We start from the raw sequence: 14,875 nt of genomic DNA on the forward strand, positions 1-14,875 counted from the left end.
GCTGAAACCGTAATCACGCAGCTTCCTGAGTAGCTTGCGATGACCCACATTGTCAAAAGCCTTCGACATATCAAGGTAGACCTAAGGTAGACAAGGTAGACTATCAACCTGGCCCCGTTGTCGAGTTGGGAGCTGATATAGTCGAGTACCTCCACCAACTGGGTGGAGGCAGTGTGGCAGTTTGCGATGACCCACATTGTCAAAAGCCTTCGACATATCAAGGTAGACCTAAGGTAGACAAGGTAGACCATCGACCTGGCCCCGTTGTCGAGTTGGGAGCTGATATAGTCGAGTACCTCCACCAACTGGGTGGAGGCAGTGTGGCAGTTTGCGATGACCCACATTGTCAAAAGCCTTCGACATATCAAGGTAGACCTAAGGTAGACAAGGTAGACCATCAACCTGGCCCCCGTTGTCGAGTTGGAGCTGATATAGTCGAGTACCTCCACCAACTGGGTGGAGGCAGTGTGGCAGTTTGCGATGACCCACATTGTCAAAAGCCTTCGACATATCAAGGTAGACCTAAGGTAGACAAGGTAGACTATCAACCTGGCCCCCGTTGTCGAGTTGGGAGCTGATATAGTCGAGTACCTCCACCAACTGGGCGGAGGCAGTGTCGCTGAGTGGTTAGAGTGTCGGACTCGTAATCCGCCGCTCCCGGGTTCGAGTCCCACCCTGATCACTGGATTTGTTCCACGGTATCCCCGAGTTCAGATGCTTGACCACGCTTGTAAATAGCCAACTGGTTTGCCTCCGGCCGGTTGGGGTTCTTAATGATGTTATGTTCAATTTAGACCATTTGTTTGCAAGGACCACAATGGAAACTACTGGTTCACCAGTAATTGTGTAATCCTATAAAAAGACTTTTCTTTTCTTTTCTTTTAACTGCGTCACAAACGACCGCCCTGTTATGAAACCGGGTTGTGAGCTATCGATCAGACTGTACACGCGGTCTTTGATTGAATTGAACACGCAGTGTTCCATCACCTTGGAAACCAGGCACAGTAATGATATTGGCCTGTAGTTCTCGGCATGTTCTTTATTGTCCTTCTTAAATTCAGGGACCACGTTGGCCAGTTTCCAGTCCATGGGGAGGGAGCCCAGTCGGAGAGACTTGTTGAATAGTTCGCATAAGGATGGAGCGATCTCATATGCTGTCTCCTTCAAAATCCTAGCCGGGATTTCATCAGGACCGGTAGCTTTACTCCCATCAAGGTTGGCCAGTACATCCAAGACCTGAGTGACTGTAAGAGTCAAGTCCGATAACGTCAGATGAACATCAGGCCCAGCGTACTCCTCGTCAACTGAATTACAAGTGACAGGGTCAGATGTAAATACCGACACGAAATACCAATTGATCAGGTCAACGATTTCATCCGGTGATGATGCTTCAATTCTACGGGATATAATCGACCACACCGCTAAGAAGGTGTCTTTCCAGCTGTGCCAGTCCCTATCTATATCAAGGTCTCCAGTGGATATTGCATCGAACAAGTTCGTGGCTTGAAGTGAAGAACGGAGTCTGTCAATATCTCCTCTAGCGTAGTCAGAGACAAAGCGCCGGAGTTTTGGTGGCGCCTTAACAGCAGAGGAGAGTTCAAATGAGACAATACAATGATCAGTAAACATATCTGCCTCATTAGGTTCCAACACTTCTGTTACGCTCACTTGATCTGGTACGCTCGAGATCACTAAATTGAGGACATTGTTTCCCCGTGTCGAGGAACGTACTTGTGTTGGATTAGAAAGTGGTCATTGAGAATGTCAACAAATTGCTGTTCGTTAGCACCTATTGAAGAATCAGGACAATCCCATGTGACCTTATAAAGATTCAGGTCTCCATAGATTAGCATATTATCAAACTTGCTTTCATCGAGAAATTTTTCATACAGGTCCATTAAACTAAAATCGACATTAGGCGGCCTGTAACACGAAAAGAGTAAAATCCTCTTGTTGGAGTCAGTTTCTACTACCGCAGATACAATTTCCAAGTCCGTGACAGATGGGACATACTTGTGTATTGAAGAAAATAGATCAGACTTGACTGCAATCAAAACCCCACCGCCTCGCTTGTTGATACGATCCTTCCGGTAGATTGTGTAACCGGCGTGTAACAGATCTGAGTCCAGAACCTCACTTTCTCGCCAAGTTTCATTTACATATTCCACGCCAGCATCCTTAGCATACACGAGGTCTTGAAACTGGTGTAGGTTCTAAATCGTACTATCGCCTTCGGTGTTTCTGTGGACGCTTGTAAGACTACGCGCGTTCGGTAGAATGTTCTTGATCTTGGGGCTCCTCTTATCCTGGAGAAACGCGAATGTTTCTGGTCCCGGCTGACTAGCTATATCACCACACAGGAGTAGGAGACCGGTAAGATATCCGTTGATGGTGCTGAACTTTTGCACGGATCGAGTAAAGTCCCCTTGGTCTCTTCTTTGTTTACCTGATCTAGGCTTCAAAAGAAGCCAACTCTGGCTTGCGAAACCCCCAAAACTTGGAGAACGCACATATCGAACAGGAGATTTGAAATTAACCTCTCTTAGCTGAATAAGATGGTAGCGCAGCAACAATGCTTCAAGAAATACAGCCAGAAAGACGGAGCGGAGAGAAACACACCCTGCCGCCATCATGCATAGTTCAATCATTCACATTATAGGAACTGGTAGCTTTAAATCTATGCCTCAAGAAATACAGCCAGAAAGACGGAGCGGAGAGAAACACACCCTGCCACCATCATGCATAGTTCAATCATTCACATGATAGGAACTGGTAGCTTTAAATCTAGTGTGAAGTGATAAGAGTCACGTAGCTTGCGATACTTATCCATAGGCACTTCCTTGCTTCCTACGTTCCCCAGGATTTGGGTGTGCCATACTTAACGTCTTGAAACATATCACATCTCCCCAACATCTCACCGAAAGCGGTAACCGATGATATAATATTTGTTGGAAATGAAATCATTAAGAATCTACAGCCGTAAGAAATTGATTGCTCAATAACAACACGTAATGACATCAGACTCCCCACCTAATTCCAGGAGGTATTTTCTTGTAGGAACTTGGGTGGCAATGAAATAGAAGATCTACCCTCTGGGTTCCTTAATAATAATACCGAGTTGGTGGAATTGTAAGTGTTGATTAATTCACTCACTTAGTCAACTTCAAAAGCCTGTGAGTGAGATCCCTTACTTTTCTATTACCTCCAGGTTGACATGATAAGAATTGTAGCTTTAAATCTATTGTGGAGTGATTAGAGTTACGAAGCTAACGATATTATCCATGACACTTTCTTGCTCCCTGCGTCCTCCAGTATTTCGGCGTATGCGCTTAATTTAACGTCTTGAAACATATTACATGTCCCCAACATTACATCGAACATGGTAACAGATAATAAAATATTACTTAACAATAGTCCTTTTTACAGTTGTGGGCTTGGTGGCCAAGCCTTTGAACAGGAGTGAAGCGAAGGGTGACCCTGTTGTGATAGAGACCTGTATCTAGTTAGCATGATAACAAAGAAATTTGCATTTGAAAAGCAGCAACATCTCTGTCATAACAAGGTCACCCTTAGCCTCACTCCTGTGCAAAGGCTTAGCCACCAAGCCCACAACTGTAAAAAGGACTATTGTGAACATATGAAAATCGTAAGTGCGAACTACAGTTAAAGAAATGAGTATGAGAGCGATCTTCGCAGTAATGAATACTTTATAACTAGGATATATCAACAAAGTTGAAATGGTAAATTGGCCACCGTAACGAATACCGAGTAATGAATACTACTTAAGCAGAAGTGAAAATAAGGCCTGGAAAAAATTCAGGCCTGTACTGGATTTGAACCCAGGACCTCTGCAATACCGGTGCAGTGCTCTACCAACTGAGCTAACAAGCCAACTAGGAGCTAGTTATTATGTTGGTTCGTATTGAACCCGCGAAGTGATGAGTCAAAAATTGTGAACATATGAAAATCATATATTATGTGAACTGCAGTTAAAGAAGTAAATATGATAGCGATCTTCGCAGTAATGAACAGCTCCCTGAATTTTATCATCAGGCCTTATTTTCACTACTGCTTAAGTAAACTTCGAAGATCGCTCTTATACTCATTTCTTCAACCGCAGTTCACGTGTATGATTTTCAAATTTTCACAATTGTTGACTCAACACTTTACGAGTTTATTACGAACCAACATATTGACCAGCTCCCAATAGTTGTTAGCTCAGTTCACGGTAGAGCACTGCACCGGTAACGCAGAGGTCACATGTTCGAATCCCGTACAGGTCCGAATTTTTTTCAGGCCTTGTTTTTACTACTGCTCAAGTAGTGTTCCTACTAAAAAATTCTTCTTGGAAATAAAATAAACACCAGTACCGTAATTAAGATTTCACCACCTACTGGTGGCATTATGCCGCAACCAGATCAAGAAACTGCGTGGTGATTTATTAACCCCATCAGTCAAGCTGAAACGGCTGTAAGTGAAAATTCGCGCTCTTGTTTACTTTATGTCACAGTCCACATGTGTTTGTTCCTCAAAGACCCTAGCTGACAGAAAGTGATTACACAACAACACGTGATGACATCAGACTTACGAACTAATTCCAGGATGTATTTTTTCGTAGGGACTTGGGTAGCAATGAAATAAAAGATCTACCTTCTGGATTCCTTAATACCAATACCAAGTTGAAAGAATTGTTAGTAACCAATATTCATACTAATGTAAATATCGACATGCAGTGTTCAGATTTTTTTTAAATCCCGTCAGGTACTTCACATTATGGCCTTCGGGCTTAGTGCGTGTAATCAATCAATTAATAGTAAAAGAAAACCTTTAGCACTTCTTTATGAAACCTTTTCGGCCTAACAAATGAAACTATTCTAACTTTAGGTGGTGGTACTTAAAAAAAAATACCCGCGAATTTCTTTTCCCTTTGAGAATTTGTTTTAATTTCATACGTGAGACCAATTCCTTTAGCCTTTTTCCTTTACTAATCTCAGCTATCAGGCTTAGCACTCTCCTCACCTCTATGCACCAGTATTGGTGGCCAATTTACCACTTCAACTTTGTTGATATATCCAAAGTATTTCGTTACTCCCACCGTCGCAGCCCCTAACAGTTTCTTTCGAGACTATCAGCCCTTATTCAATGCACCAGTGCTGCATTAAAAAGTGAAAAGGGTTTTTACAATTTCCTCTGTAATGGTCATGGTTATATTAGCCCACGAGTTTAACATCCATAGGAGGTTAGACGATAACAAGCTCGTCAAGTTGCATCGTGATACATTTACTCAGTTATTCCAGCTACAGGGGCTGAAAGTGAGAACTCACACTCTTTTAACAACACCGTATCCTGAGAATGTCTGTTAACCCCTTCTTCCCCTCACACCCACACCTACACGTACGCACACACTCACACGCACACTCACACGCACACACGCACACACACACACGCACGCACACGTACACATGCACACGCACACGTACACACAAACGCACACGTACACACGCACACGTACACACGCACGTACACACACACGTACACACACACGTTCACGTACACACGCACACGCACACGCACACACACACGTACACTCACACGGACACACACACACACTCACACGCACACTCACACGCACACACATACGCACACACACACACGTACACGCACACGTACACACACACGCACACGTACACACGCACACGTACACACGCACACGCACACACACACACGCACAAACATTTATTTTAACGGGCGAATTCTACAACCAGTTAAAAGTGTCATATCATAACATTCATGTACGTGTACTGTCTCTTCATGTACAAAGTTGCTATTATGACCCTTTGCTCCCATTCTAATGTAACATTCAATAAAGTTCTAACTTTGAATTTATAAAGCTTATTCGTATGATTCTTACTTTTCCTCAGGTGGCTACAGAACAACGAAATTAGTACGCCATCCGAAAACGTTTTCAAATATTTGATTAGTTTGGATGAGCTGTAAGTATGGTCAATACAATAAAATGAAAGTCTTCAAAGTGTTTATAACTGGCTACTTTTTTTTAACTATTAATACCTTCCGTAACACCAAGAGCCACCTGTGTTATGACTTGTTTCCGTAACTTGGATCAAAGAGGTGCTTCTCCTGAGTTTATGTTGGAAAAGGAAAGAACCTACAATGCCTGTATTCCAGGTTACTATCCCATTACTATCCCGCGTAAAAACTACATATTAACTATTCTTCAATGTTAACACGAGGTACAATTCCACCTTAAAATACTTCTTTCATTTCGTAGTAATTACTTTTGGTGCCAAAATACAGCTGCTATACAGCTGCTCGACATATATTGGAGAGTTAACAGACTTTACTTCTGTTTAAGAAATGCAATAGCACGCGTACTGTGAAAGGGTAACGCAGGTTATTCTCCTATCCTGTTTAACTTTTCAGTGGCATAAGTTGCTGATATCCGAAAGCTTCTGTAATTTTTATGGTTTTTTTTCCTGCAACTTTCAGGGATCTGTCTAATAACAGCATTACGGTTCTACCACAAGGAATCTTTACCAATATATCAAACCTCACAAAGTTGTGAGTAAACAACAGCGGAGGTTACTTAATCAATGCTTAATACTTTACGAGGCTCTACCAAGTAGTTTGGTCACGTATATTACGTAAAAAATTCCAAGATATCCACTCAGACTTTATGTCAAGTTATCAAAATTGTTCCTTTAAAATCTTTTGTTTCAAGAACATTTTGCACAACTCATCAGGGTGTGAGGTCTTAAATGAAAATCCAGGTTTTTATCATGCATTCGATCGCAAAAATCAAACAACAGTTTCGATCTGAACATGCACCACAACTTTTTTCTCCTTCACGGTGCTCCGGCTAACTGTTATTATCTTGCAGATTTCTATCTGATAACAAGATTGCAAACCTACCACCTACGATATTTGGTAACCTAACCAATTTAAAATCATTGTGAGTAATATATGATTGATTTTAATAAATCTATGATAAAAAAGCTTCAGTGAAACCTCCTTTCAGGGGACACCCTTGGGACCAGGTCAAGAGTCTCGTAAATAAAGATTGGGTTGGGGTTTGTTAATAGTTAACAACCAACTGAAGAACTACAGTGGAACACTTAATTTGGATATATCAACAAAGTTAAAATGGTAAATTGGCCACCGTAACGATTACAAAAGATGACGTTTCGAGCGTTAGCCCTCCGTCGGAGCGAATAACGAAGGGCTAACGCTCGAAACGTCAGCTTTTGTAATCGTTACGGTAGCCAATTTACCTTTTCAACTTAGTTGATATATGCAAATTATTTCGTTACCCCCACCGACGCAGCCCCAAACAGTTTCTTTAGAAACTATCAGCCTTTATTATAGTGGAACACGTTTGTTCAAAGTTGAATGAACCCGAAATTCCAAACCGTTACTGCCCCTTCACTCATGGGCTGTAGCTAGTTTTCGGTTGGCCTTTGACTCTGGAAGAAGTCATCGGAACTGTTCACCTTCAGCAACCAATTTATATCTGTCATCAAATGATGCATATTATTGAAAAGGTCATGGTGTCAAAGCCGTCATCATTGTAGCTAGTGTTCACTTAAGAAAGAAACTGTGGTGCTCCGTGGGTTGGAGTAACAAGGTAATTTTGGTTTTATCAGCTGAGTTGATCAATGTGAATTGGCCATCGTAAGGGGTTTTAACGCTGAAGTTTCGAGCGTTAGCCCTCCGTCAGAGCGAATGGAGGAATTTTGGGTTGTGTGCGGGTTTATATGCAAAAAATGGAGCTATGCTATTGGTGGCGGGAACATGGTAACGAAAAAAAAACAAGAATAAATGAGATGAATGAAAAACGTTGTTGACACCGTGGTGTAAATATTTGTTCTAGAGTTTTGAGACTTTCATAACTACCTAAATGTACGGAAAAGCCGCCATATGCTGCTTTCCAAGAGGCCAGATCGCGCGACAAGAGTTCAATTCTGTCCATTTTTTGGTATATTGATAGAAATAAACTAATTTTTTGGGTTTCTGACAGGCGTACACCATATCAGTTATGAACCTCAGTTCGGGCGAGACTGGTTGATATTACTTGATAATTATCAAATGAATTAGCATATATAAACAGGTATCTGTTTTACAATTCAAAAGGAAAATGGAAAATAATACATTGACGAAACTCCACAGCAACCAATTTCAGGGTCTGAGAAATCTATACGACCTGTAAGTAGTTCCACAGTGTTTCGGTTTGTGCGCATGTTTGTGTATGGTAAAGATGCAAATGACCTTCAATCCCAAGTTTGTCCTTTAATGATAGAAAATTCTATAGTGTGTGCACAGATATTCTGCTGATTTCTAGAATATCTACCTGGAATAGTCTCCCAGATGAGTTTCAGTCTATCACTAATTTAGATGTATTTAAAGTAAAAATAAAACCGCCTTTTTTAAGGGTATTTTTGGAAAACTAAGTTTTAGATATTTGACATTGTAAATTAAGTTGAAAAGCCTTTTTGAGGAGATTAATAAAGTTATTATTATTATTATTATTATTATTATTATTTTCATTGGCATGTCAAAAACATAATGTGAAGACCAACCGTACGCAGTCGAAACGTCACTATTCACATCATAAATGACATACATACATACATACATACATACATACATACATACATATGTTACGTATGATGCACGATCCTTGCAGTAGATAGCGCTATTTAAGCAATAGCGAAAATCAGACCTGAAAAAAATCAGGCCTGTACGGGATTCGAACCACTGACCTCTGCGATACTAGTCCAGCGCTCTACCAATTGAGCTAACAAGCCAACTGGGAGCAGGCCGTTAAGTTGATTCGTAATAAACCCGTGAAAGTGATAAATCAGATACAATGAAATATATGAAGTTCATATATTTTGAACTGCGGTATTAGATACGTATGATATATGTTGATTGACCACTCCCCATGGGGGCTTTTCAAGGCCAATTCCTACCCAACAACCACCCCAGAGGAGGACATCCATCACACAGTAATCTCGTGCTTGGAAAGTTAACGTCTCCTACCCCTAACCCTGCAGGAGACGAGACCTCCATTTATTCGTCCCAATCCGAGAAGACTAGAATATCTAACCATTTCTTGATAAAGAAAAAAAAAAGGTAGCACATTCTTCTCACGTGTTTTAAGACATTGAGTGTTGGTCCGGCCGGGGCTCGAACCCTCGACCTCCCGCACAACAGTCCAGCGCTCTATCCATTGAGCTAACGGGGAGGCCACATCGTCACCTTATCGTGACCTCATCGTGAGACAAACGATATTATTACACGACTCGGGCAGTCAGAGGGCCAATAACTAAAATCAACCAATCAAAATTCTCTATTGCCGGTCCAATATTCTCTAAGTATTGGACCGGGCACTGTCCCGAATGGTCCTGAATGATACCGCACTTGTGTCCCTTTGAACTTCAGTCGTATAATAAATCTCTTATTAACCAAGCTTGCTCGGGACCGTACTGGAAGAATATCGGCCCTCGGTCTTTTTTGTACGGGCCTCGCTGCGCTCGGTCCGTACTGTCAAGACCTCGAGCCGATATTCTCCCAGTACGGCCCTCGCGCTTGGTTAATAAGATATATTATTGTGCTTTACCACGATGAACGAACACAACCTTTCTTACATAATTTTATTGTTATAATCTTGAGAAGTGTATTAAAAACTAGTTATTTAACTTTTTATAAAGAAAGCAATTCATATTCCGTTCGCTATTATTCAAGACCTCAACCACATGCTTTAATTTTTCCTCGTAAGCTACCTGTCCTATAACAAACTTGAATTGCTACCGCAAGGAATTTTCAAAGACTTAAAAAAGCTTTTGATTATGTAAGTAGATCACACTTATGGTGTTTCAACTTTAGTAGGATGATAGTCTAATTCGTTTCATATATAAGTGCCCTTGACAGAGTACCGAATTCTATATCCATGCTGTTATAAAATGTTAATCTGTTAAAATTTCTTTTTTAGAGAAATTTTTGACAACGAATTGGCTAACGTTTCAATCGACAACTTCAAAGAGATCAGGCAGTTGAAAATTCTGTGAGTGCTCAAAAACTTCGTGACGACCAATACAAGAGACGTACTTGCTTCCAGCTTAATAATCAAATCAACTAAATTAAAATACTATTTTAACGATACTTTACCAGTAAAGCTTTTTGACTTATCTATAACATATCATTCATTCATCTATTTTAACCATTTTTTTTAAACTGATCGTTCATCTGCAAATTTGTAATTTTCAGAAAGATGCACGACAATAAGATGAGGGAGATTCCTAAAGGTTTTTTTGATGACGTGCTGAAGGAGATATTTCAAGTGTAAGATTTGTGATATGATTTATATTGCTCAACGATAGATTATATATAAGTCTTCATATTTGTAACAAGGCAACGCCTCTCTATTGAGACTTGAAGGCCCAGTTGTGTTAGCGAATATCATGGCGTCAATACCAATCGTACGGGATTTTGGTGATTTTAAGAAGTACATATTCATTTACAATACCGGCCTGTTATTAACAATATTATCATAATATCTCATAACTGCAGGAGTCTCGACACAAATCTGATGTGCTGTCATATGCATAAGGAGGACGGTGAATGTATTTTCCTATACAACGACAAATTCGCTAGTTGTAAGAGTATGTTCAAGAACCCTGTCCCGAAGAAGAGTATATGGGCAATTGGCTCCCTTTCTCTGGCTGGATCTGTGTTTGTCATTACCTGGCGTACAATATTCAAGGATGCGAACGTGGTTCAGTCAATCATGTTATTGCACTTAGCGGTTTCTGATGGCTTGATGGGAGCATACCTGATCACATTGGGTGTCATAGACATGCTTTGGTCAGGGGAGTATTATCTATACGACTACGAATGGCGGTCCAGTAAAGTTTGCCAAATAACTGGTGCAACCTCTCTGTTGTCCAGTGAGGTATCTCTGATGCTGATGTCCCTGATATCCGCGGACAGGCTAAAGAACATTGTTTTTCCATTCAGAGGTGGCGCACTCACACGGAAGAGAACCCATGTCCTCTGCACCATTATTTGGCTTGTGGGTTTCTTCCTTGCATTCTTCCCTATGTTCGGCCTAAAATACTTCGACAATCCTTATCACAGCTTTTACGGTAAAAGTGTGGTCTGCCTCCCCTTGCAACTTTCTTACGATACGCCAGCAGGCTGGGAGTACTCTGTTTCTGTGTTTTTTGGCCTTAATTCCTTCTTCGTGATCTTCATCACAGTTGCCTACATCATGATATTCAGTAACAGAATCCGGGTAAAAAACCAATCAGCAAACTCCAAGAGAGAAACAGGTTTGGCGAAACGTTTATTCTTCCTCATCATCACTGATTGTCTCTGCTGGATGCCGGTCATCGTGATCGGTTTGAGGTCGACTTTGGAGAAAAATTTCAAAGAGCCTGGAGACCTGGCTGTGTGGATTGCAGTGTTTGCTCTGCCCATCAATTCTGCGATAAATCCAATTCTGTACACATTAGCAACCCCACAGGTAAGGCATAACATCTTTGAGATCTTTCTAGCTTAGAGGAGGAAAAAGTCCCAACGAACCAGCCATTAGCACGTCTTTCTCAGAGCTTAAAAAAACTAGGGTTACAATAACTCCTGGAAATCATCTTGATATACCACATGTTTAGCCTCTGACATTGGAGATACAATAGTTATTTTGCGGTACAGAGAGGAAAAGCCAGTACTCGGGATTGTAAAATGTTTTGGTTGTTTTGTAAACATTGCTATGGTAAACTAGTAACTGAATGAAGGCTTTAACGACGAAGTTTTCTCTCCTCTCTAGGCACAAGAGTATCTGGGTGGCAAGATAGCAAGACTAAGAGGCTCCTTGTGCAACAAATTCCATTGCAATGAAAACCAAGAAGGTAACTACGGTCATGTCATTCACTTCGTAATACGTCAGTAAAAAATCAGAAACGATGTCTCCATCATTACAACTTACTGCTTGGGACAAAAGTCACTGTGATATCAATATTACATTTTGATATATTGATCATATATTATTTTCGTGCACTGCAAAAAAAGAACAACGGGATCCACAAGGCAGTTACGATAAAGAGCAACGTCCCGATGAGGAAGGTAACTACTTCTTTGTTCTTTCTACCTCTGTTTCCATTACTTGCCTTGCAAGAGATCAGTCTGACAAATCTATCATTACTATCTGCTGTGTATGTGGCTTGTCAGTTCGAATGCATTTTTATGAGTTCTTAAAGGCGAATAGGTGTAACCATGATGTTCTTTTAACCATAGACCAAAATAGACAGGAACTGCAAGGTGAACATCAAATCGAGATCAATGAACAGTTTCACGAAGAAGGTGTGTAATAACGGTATCTACGGCAGTTTTCAGTTTGCAGGGCTTTGTTTGAAAGCCTACAACAGAACATTTGCTCCTTTACCCAGTTTTTTTTATTTTTCCTGAAGTTAGTGCTCCGTTATTTCATAATGGCAGAATTGATTATTATCCTCCTAAGTGTAAAGAAATAAGCCTTCTTAGCCCCGCTTTAAGGGAATTTTACATTGTTTTAAAAATTTCAACGACATCAGGAAGGATAATGTAGATGTTTATAAATGAATAACAAACAAGCCTAACATTTTTGACAAAACTCTAATCTTTTGTTTTTCTGAATACTCAGACCACCAGGAAGGAGAAATGATAGAAATGCAAGCTTTTTCGTTGCCACCCCATGAACAAGGTGCTTCATAACTTTAGCATCTATTGTTTTTAGTGCAATGAAACAAAAAGTAATAAAAAATATGTGATTTCTCTGATTTTTCATCATTTTAGCAGTCACGTGTGAGATAAGCTAAAACCTTTTTTGAATAAATTTCTAATTGGTTCACTCAGAGATTTCCATAAGTGTTACCATGGTTTTTATTTCCTTTAAAATTTTTCACAGATGAAGACCAAGGTGAAGATGTTAAAGAAGAAGACTTGGAATTTGACACAAAGTTATAACCTGTCGTTGATAACACCTAACTCTTGACGCACGCGATTTAATCGAAATTATACTCCCAAGTTTGTGTCTATATAACTCATTTTAAATTAGAGCGCATTACGATTAAGTTTCGTAGAGCTAAAACGAAATTTCAACAAGCTATCAGTCCTATCAGAACAATAGAAAACATAACAACGTGCCGGTGAAAAGTTGAAAAGTAAAAACAGTCAAACGGCAGAAGCGGGAAAGAGAAAAATCGTGATCCACTAACTCGTGTTTGATTTCATTTTTCAATTTGATTGGTTGAGAATTCAAAGTGGCTCGAGTTTTCTGGACCAATCACAGAGCAAAGTGAAGCAAAACGAAAACAAAACCGGATCAGTTTGACACAGCTGAAAGTTGCTCTATCCAGCGCATTATGGCTTTTTATCAAAGAAACCATCTAACTGACAGGTATGTCATTATATTCCAACCATGGCCTGTTTGCTAAATAACGCATTCATACCGTAAAAACAGAATTATATTTTGAATACTTAGTGTTTGAAGGTTAACTTGCCTTTTGAATTCAGTTTACACTTCTCAACTTGAGTATGGCATTAATTTTTTTTAAACACAACAAAAAGCAAACGATTTTTATCACCAACAAAGTTACGTAAATATACCGGCGGTTTAAAAATTTTGGTCGAAGCAAATTCAGTAATAATTTGGTGAAAACTTTCTTACAAGGCTGATTATACCCTTAAAATGTGTTCTGACATCACTGGCCTTGTTGAAACAGTTGTTCTCCATGGACCAGTCTGAGATGAAAAGTGTCCGCTGAAGGCCCCTTTTTAGATGGTTGAGTTGTGGAATTTCATAGTGTAATGGCTAATACAATGCAAAAGGATACACATTTTCAATGAGTTATAGTGATCAAGTTGATGATTAATAGTAGTATAATCCACATCACAAAGAATCCGAATAACACAGTATTAACGATGTAGCCAAAAGAACTCGGTAGCCCTTCCACATCACTGTTCAGATTATTCATTTCTGTCAGTTTCATGTGTATATAGCTTTCTGTTCCGTGGATGAGTTACGATGAAGTAATTTAAATCAGCTAGCATTAGTGTCGTAGTGATACGAAACTGATATTGACGGTGTATCTAAAATGTTTTGATTTTAAATTTAAAAAGTTAATGGTAATCCTAAGATTAAAAAAATAAATAAATGTGGTGAATACTTAACAATTGTTTTTGATATATCCACATGTTTGTAGTATGTTTATGATGTCACCTCTCTTGTTCTTGATTAAGACGACTTTCTGTTCATATAAAGTTATACACGAAAGTTAATCGTGTTATAACAAGAATCGTGTGAAAATGGTCAGATCACCTTTATTGCATTAATCATGGTGGATTCGAAATAAAAATGCCGGTTTCCAAGCTGTAGCCAGCACAGTCAAAATCCACGCTGTCGTAATGCTGTATCTTTGCTTAGCGTGAGTTGTCTCTACATTCCGTAATTTTCTACCTAAACGCTGGGACGAGAACTTTGTGAGTTTCTTTTTCTTCTTTCTTTTTTTTTATTACTTTTAATTTTTTGTAATTTTTTTTATAAATGATCGAGCTTTCTTGACTTATTACTGTCAGCTGTAGATTGATTTCAAGGGATAAGTAAAACGTAACATTCATTGGCTTGATTCTACATGAGCTAAAATGAGACGAGTTTTGCGCGTTCATTGACAATAACTTATCAAACAGTGGTATGGCACACGAAACTTGAAGGTAAATGTATACTGTGTCCGTCGTTCTCATATTCTTCACATCAGAAGCAAAAAAGGTGCGAACCGAGCTAAACTAAAGGTAAAGGAGTTCTTTCTCAATGAAATTCAGCGCA

At 39.8% G+C, this 14,875-nt stretch overlaps 1 protein-coding gene across 1 annotated transcript; it reads left to right on the forward strand.

Annotated features, from left to right (window-relative positions):
- Nucleotides 1-4,365: 4,365 nt before the first annotated feature.
- On the forward strand, nucleotides 4,366-14,261 carry LOC148734363 (G protein-coupled receptor GRL101-like). The gene is made up of 12 exons (XM_088755080.1): nucleotides 4,366-4,690; nucleotides 5,922-5,993; nucleotides 6,508-6,579; nucleotides 9,797-9,868; nucleotides 10,010-10,081; nucleotides 10,285-10,359; nucleotides 10,588-11,542; nucleotides 11,843-11,924; nucleotides 12,085-12,138; nucleotides 12,310-12,375; nucleotides 12,695-12,754; nucleotides 12,959-14,261. The coding sequence occupies exons 6-12, from the start codon at nucleotides 10,289-10,291 to the stop codon at nucleotides 13,015-13,017; spliced, it is 1,347 nt and encodes a 448-aa protein (XP_088611206.1). The 5' UTR covers nucleotides 4,366-4,690; nucleotides 5,922-5,993; nucleotides 6,508-6,579; nucleotides 9,797-9,868; nucleotides 10,010-10,081; nucleotides 10,285-10,288; the 3' UTR covers nucleotides 13,018-14,261.
- The last annotated feature ends 614 nt before the right edge of the window (nucleotides 14,262-14,875 follow it).

Source organism: Stylophora pistillata, chromosome 3 (assembly GCF_964205215.1).
Source record: "Stylophora pistillata chromosome 3, jaStyPist1.2, whole genome shotgun sequence".
NCBI lineage: Eukaryota > Metazoa > Cnidaria > Anthozoa > Scleractinia > Pocilloporidae > Stylophora > Stylophora pistillata.

Coding starts and splice junctions, on each gene's coding strand:
- LOC148734363 (XM_088755080.1), top strand. CDS start 10,289: ATGCACGACAATAAGATGAGGGAGATTCCTAAAGGTTTTTTTGATGAC. Junction 12,376..12,694: donor TGAACAGTTTCACGAAGAAG/GTGTGTAATAAC, acceptor CTGAATACTCAG/ACCACCAGGAAGGAGAAATG. Junction 12,755..12,958: donor GTTGCCACCCCATGAACAAG/GTGCTTCATAAC, acceptor AATTTTTCACAG/ATGAAGACCAAGGTGAAGAT.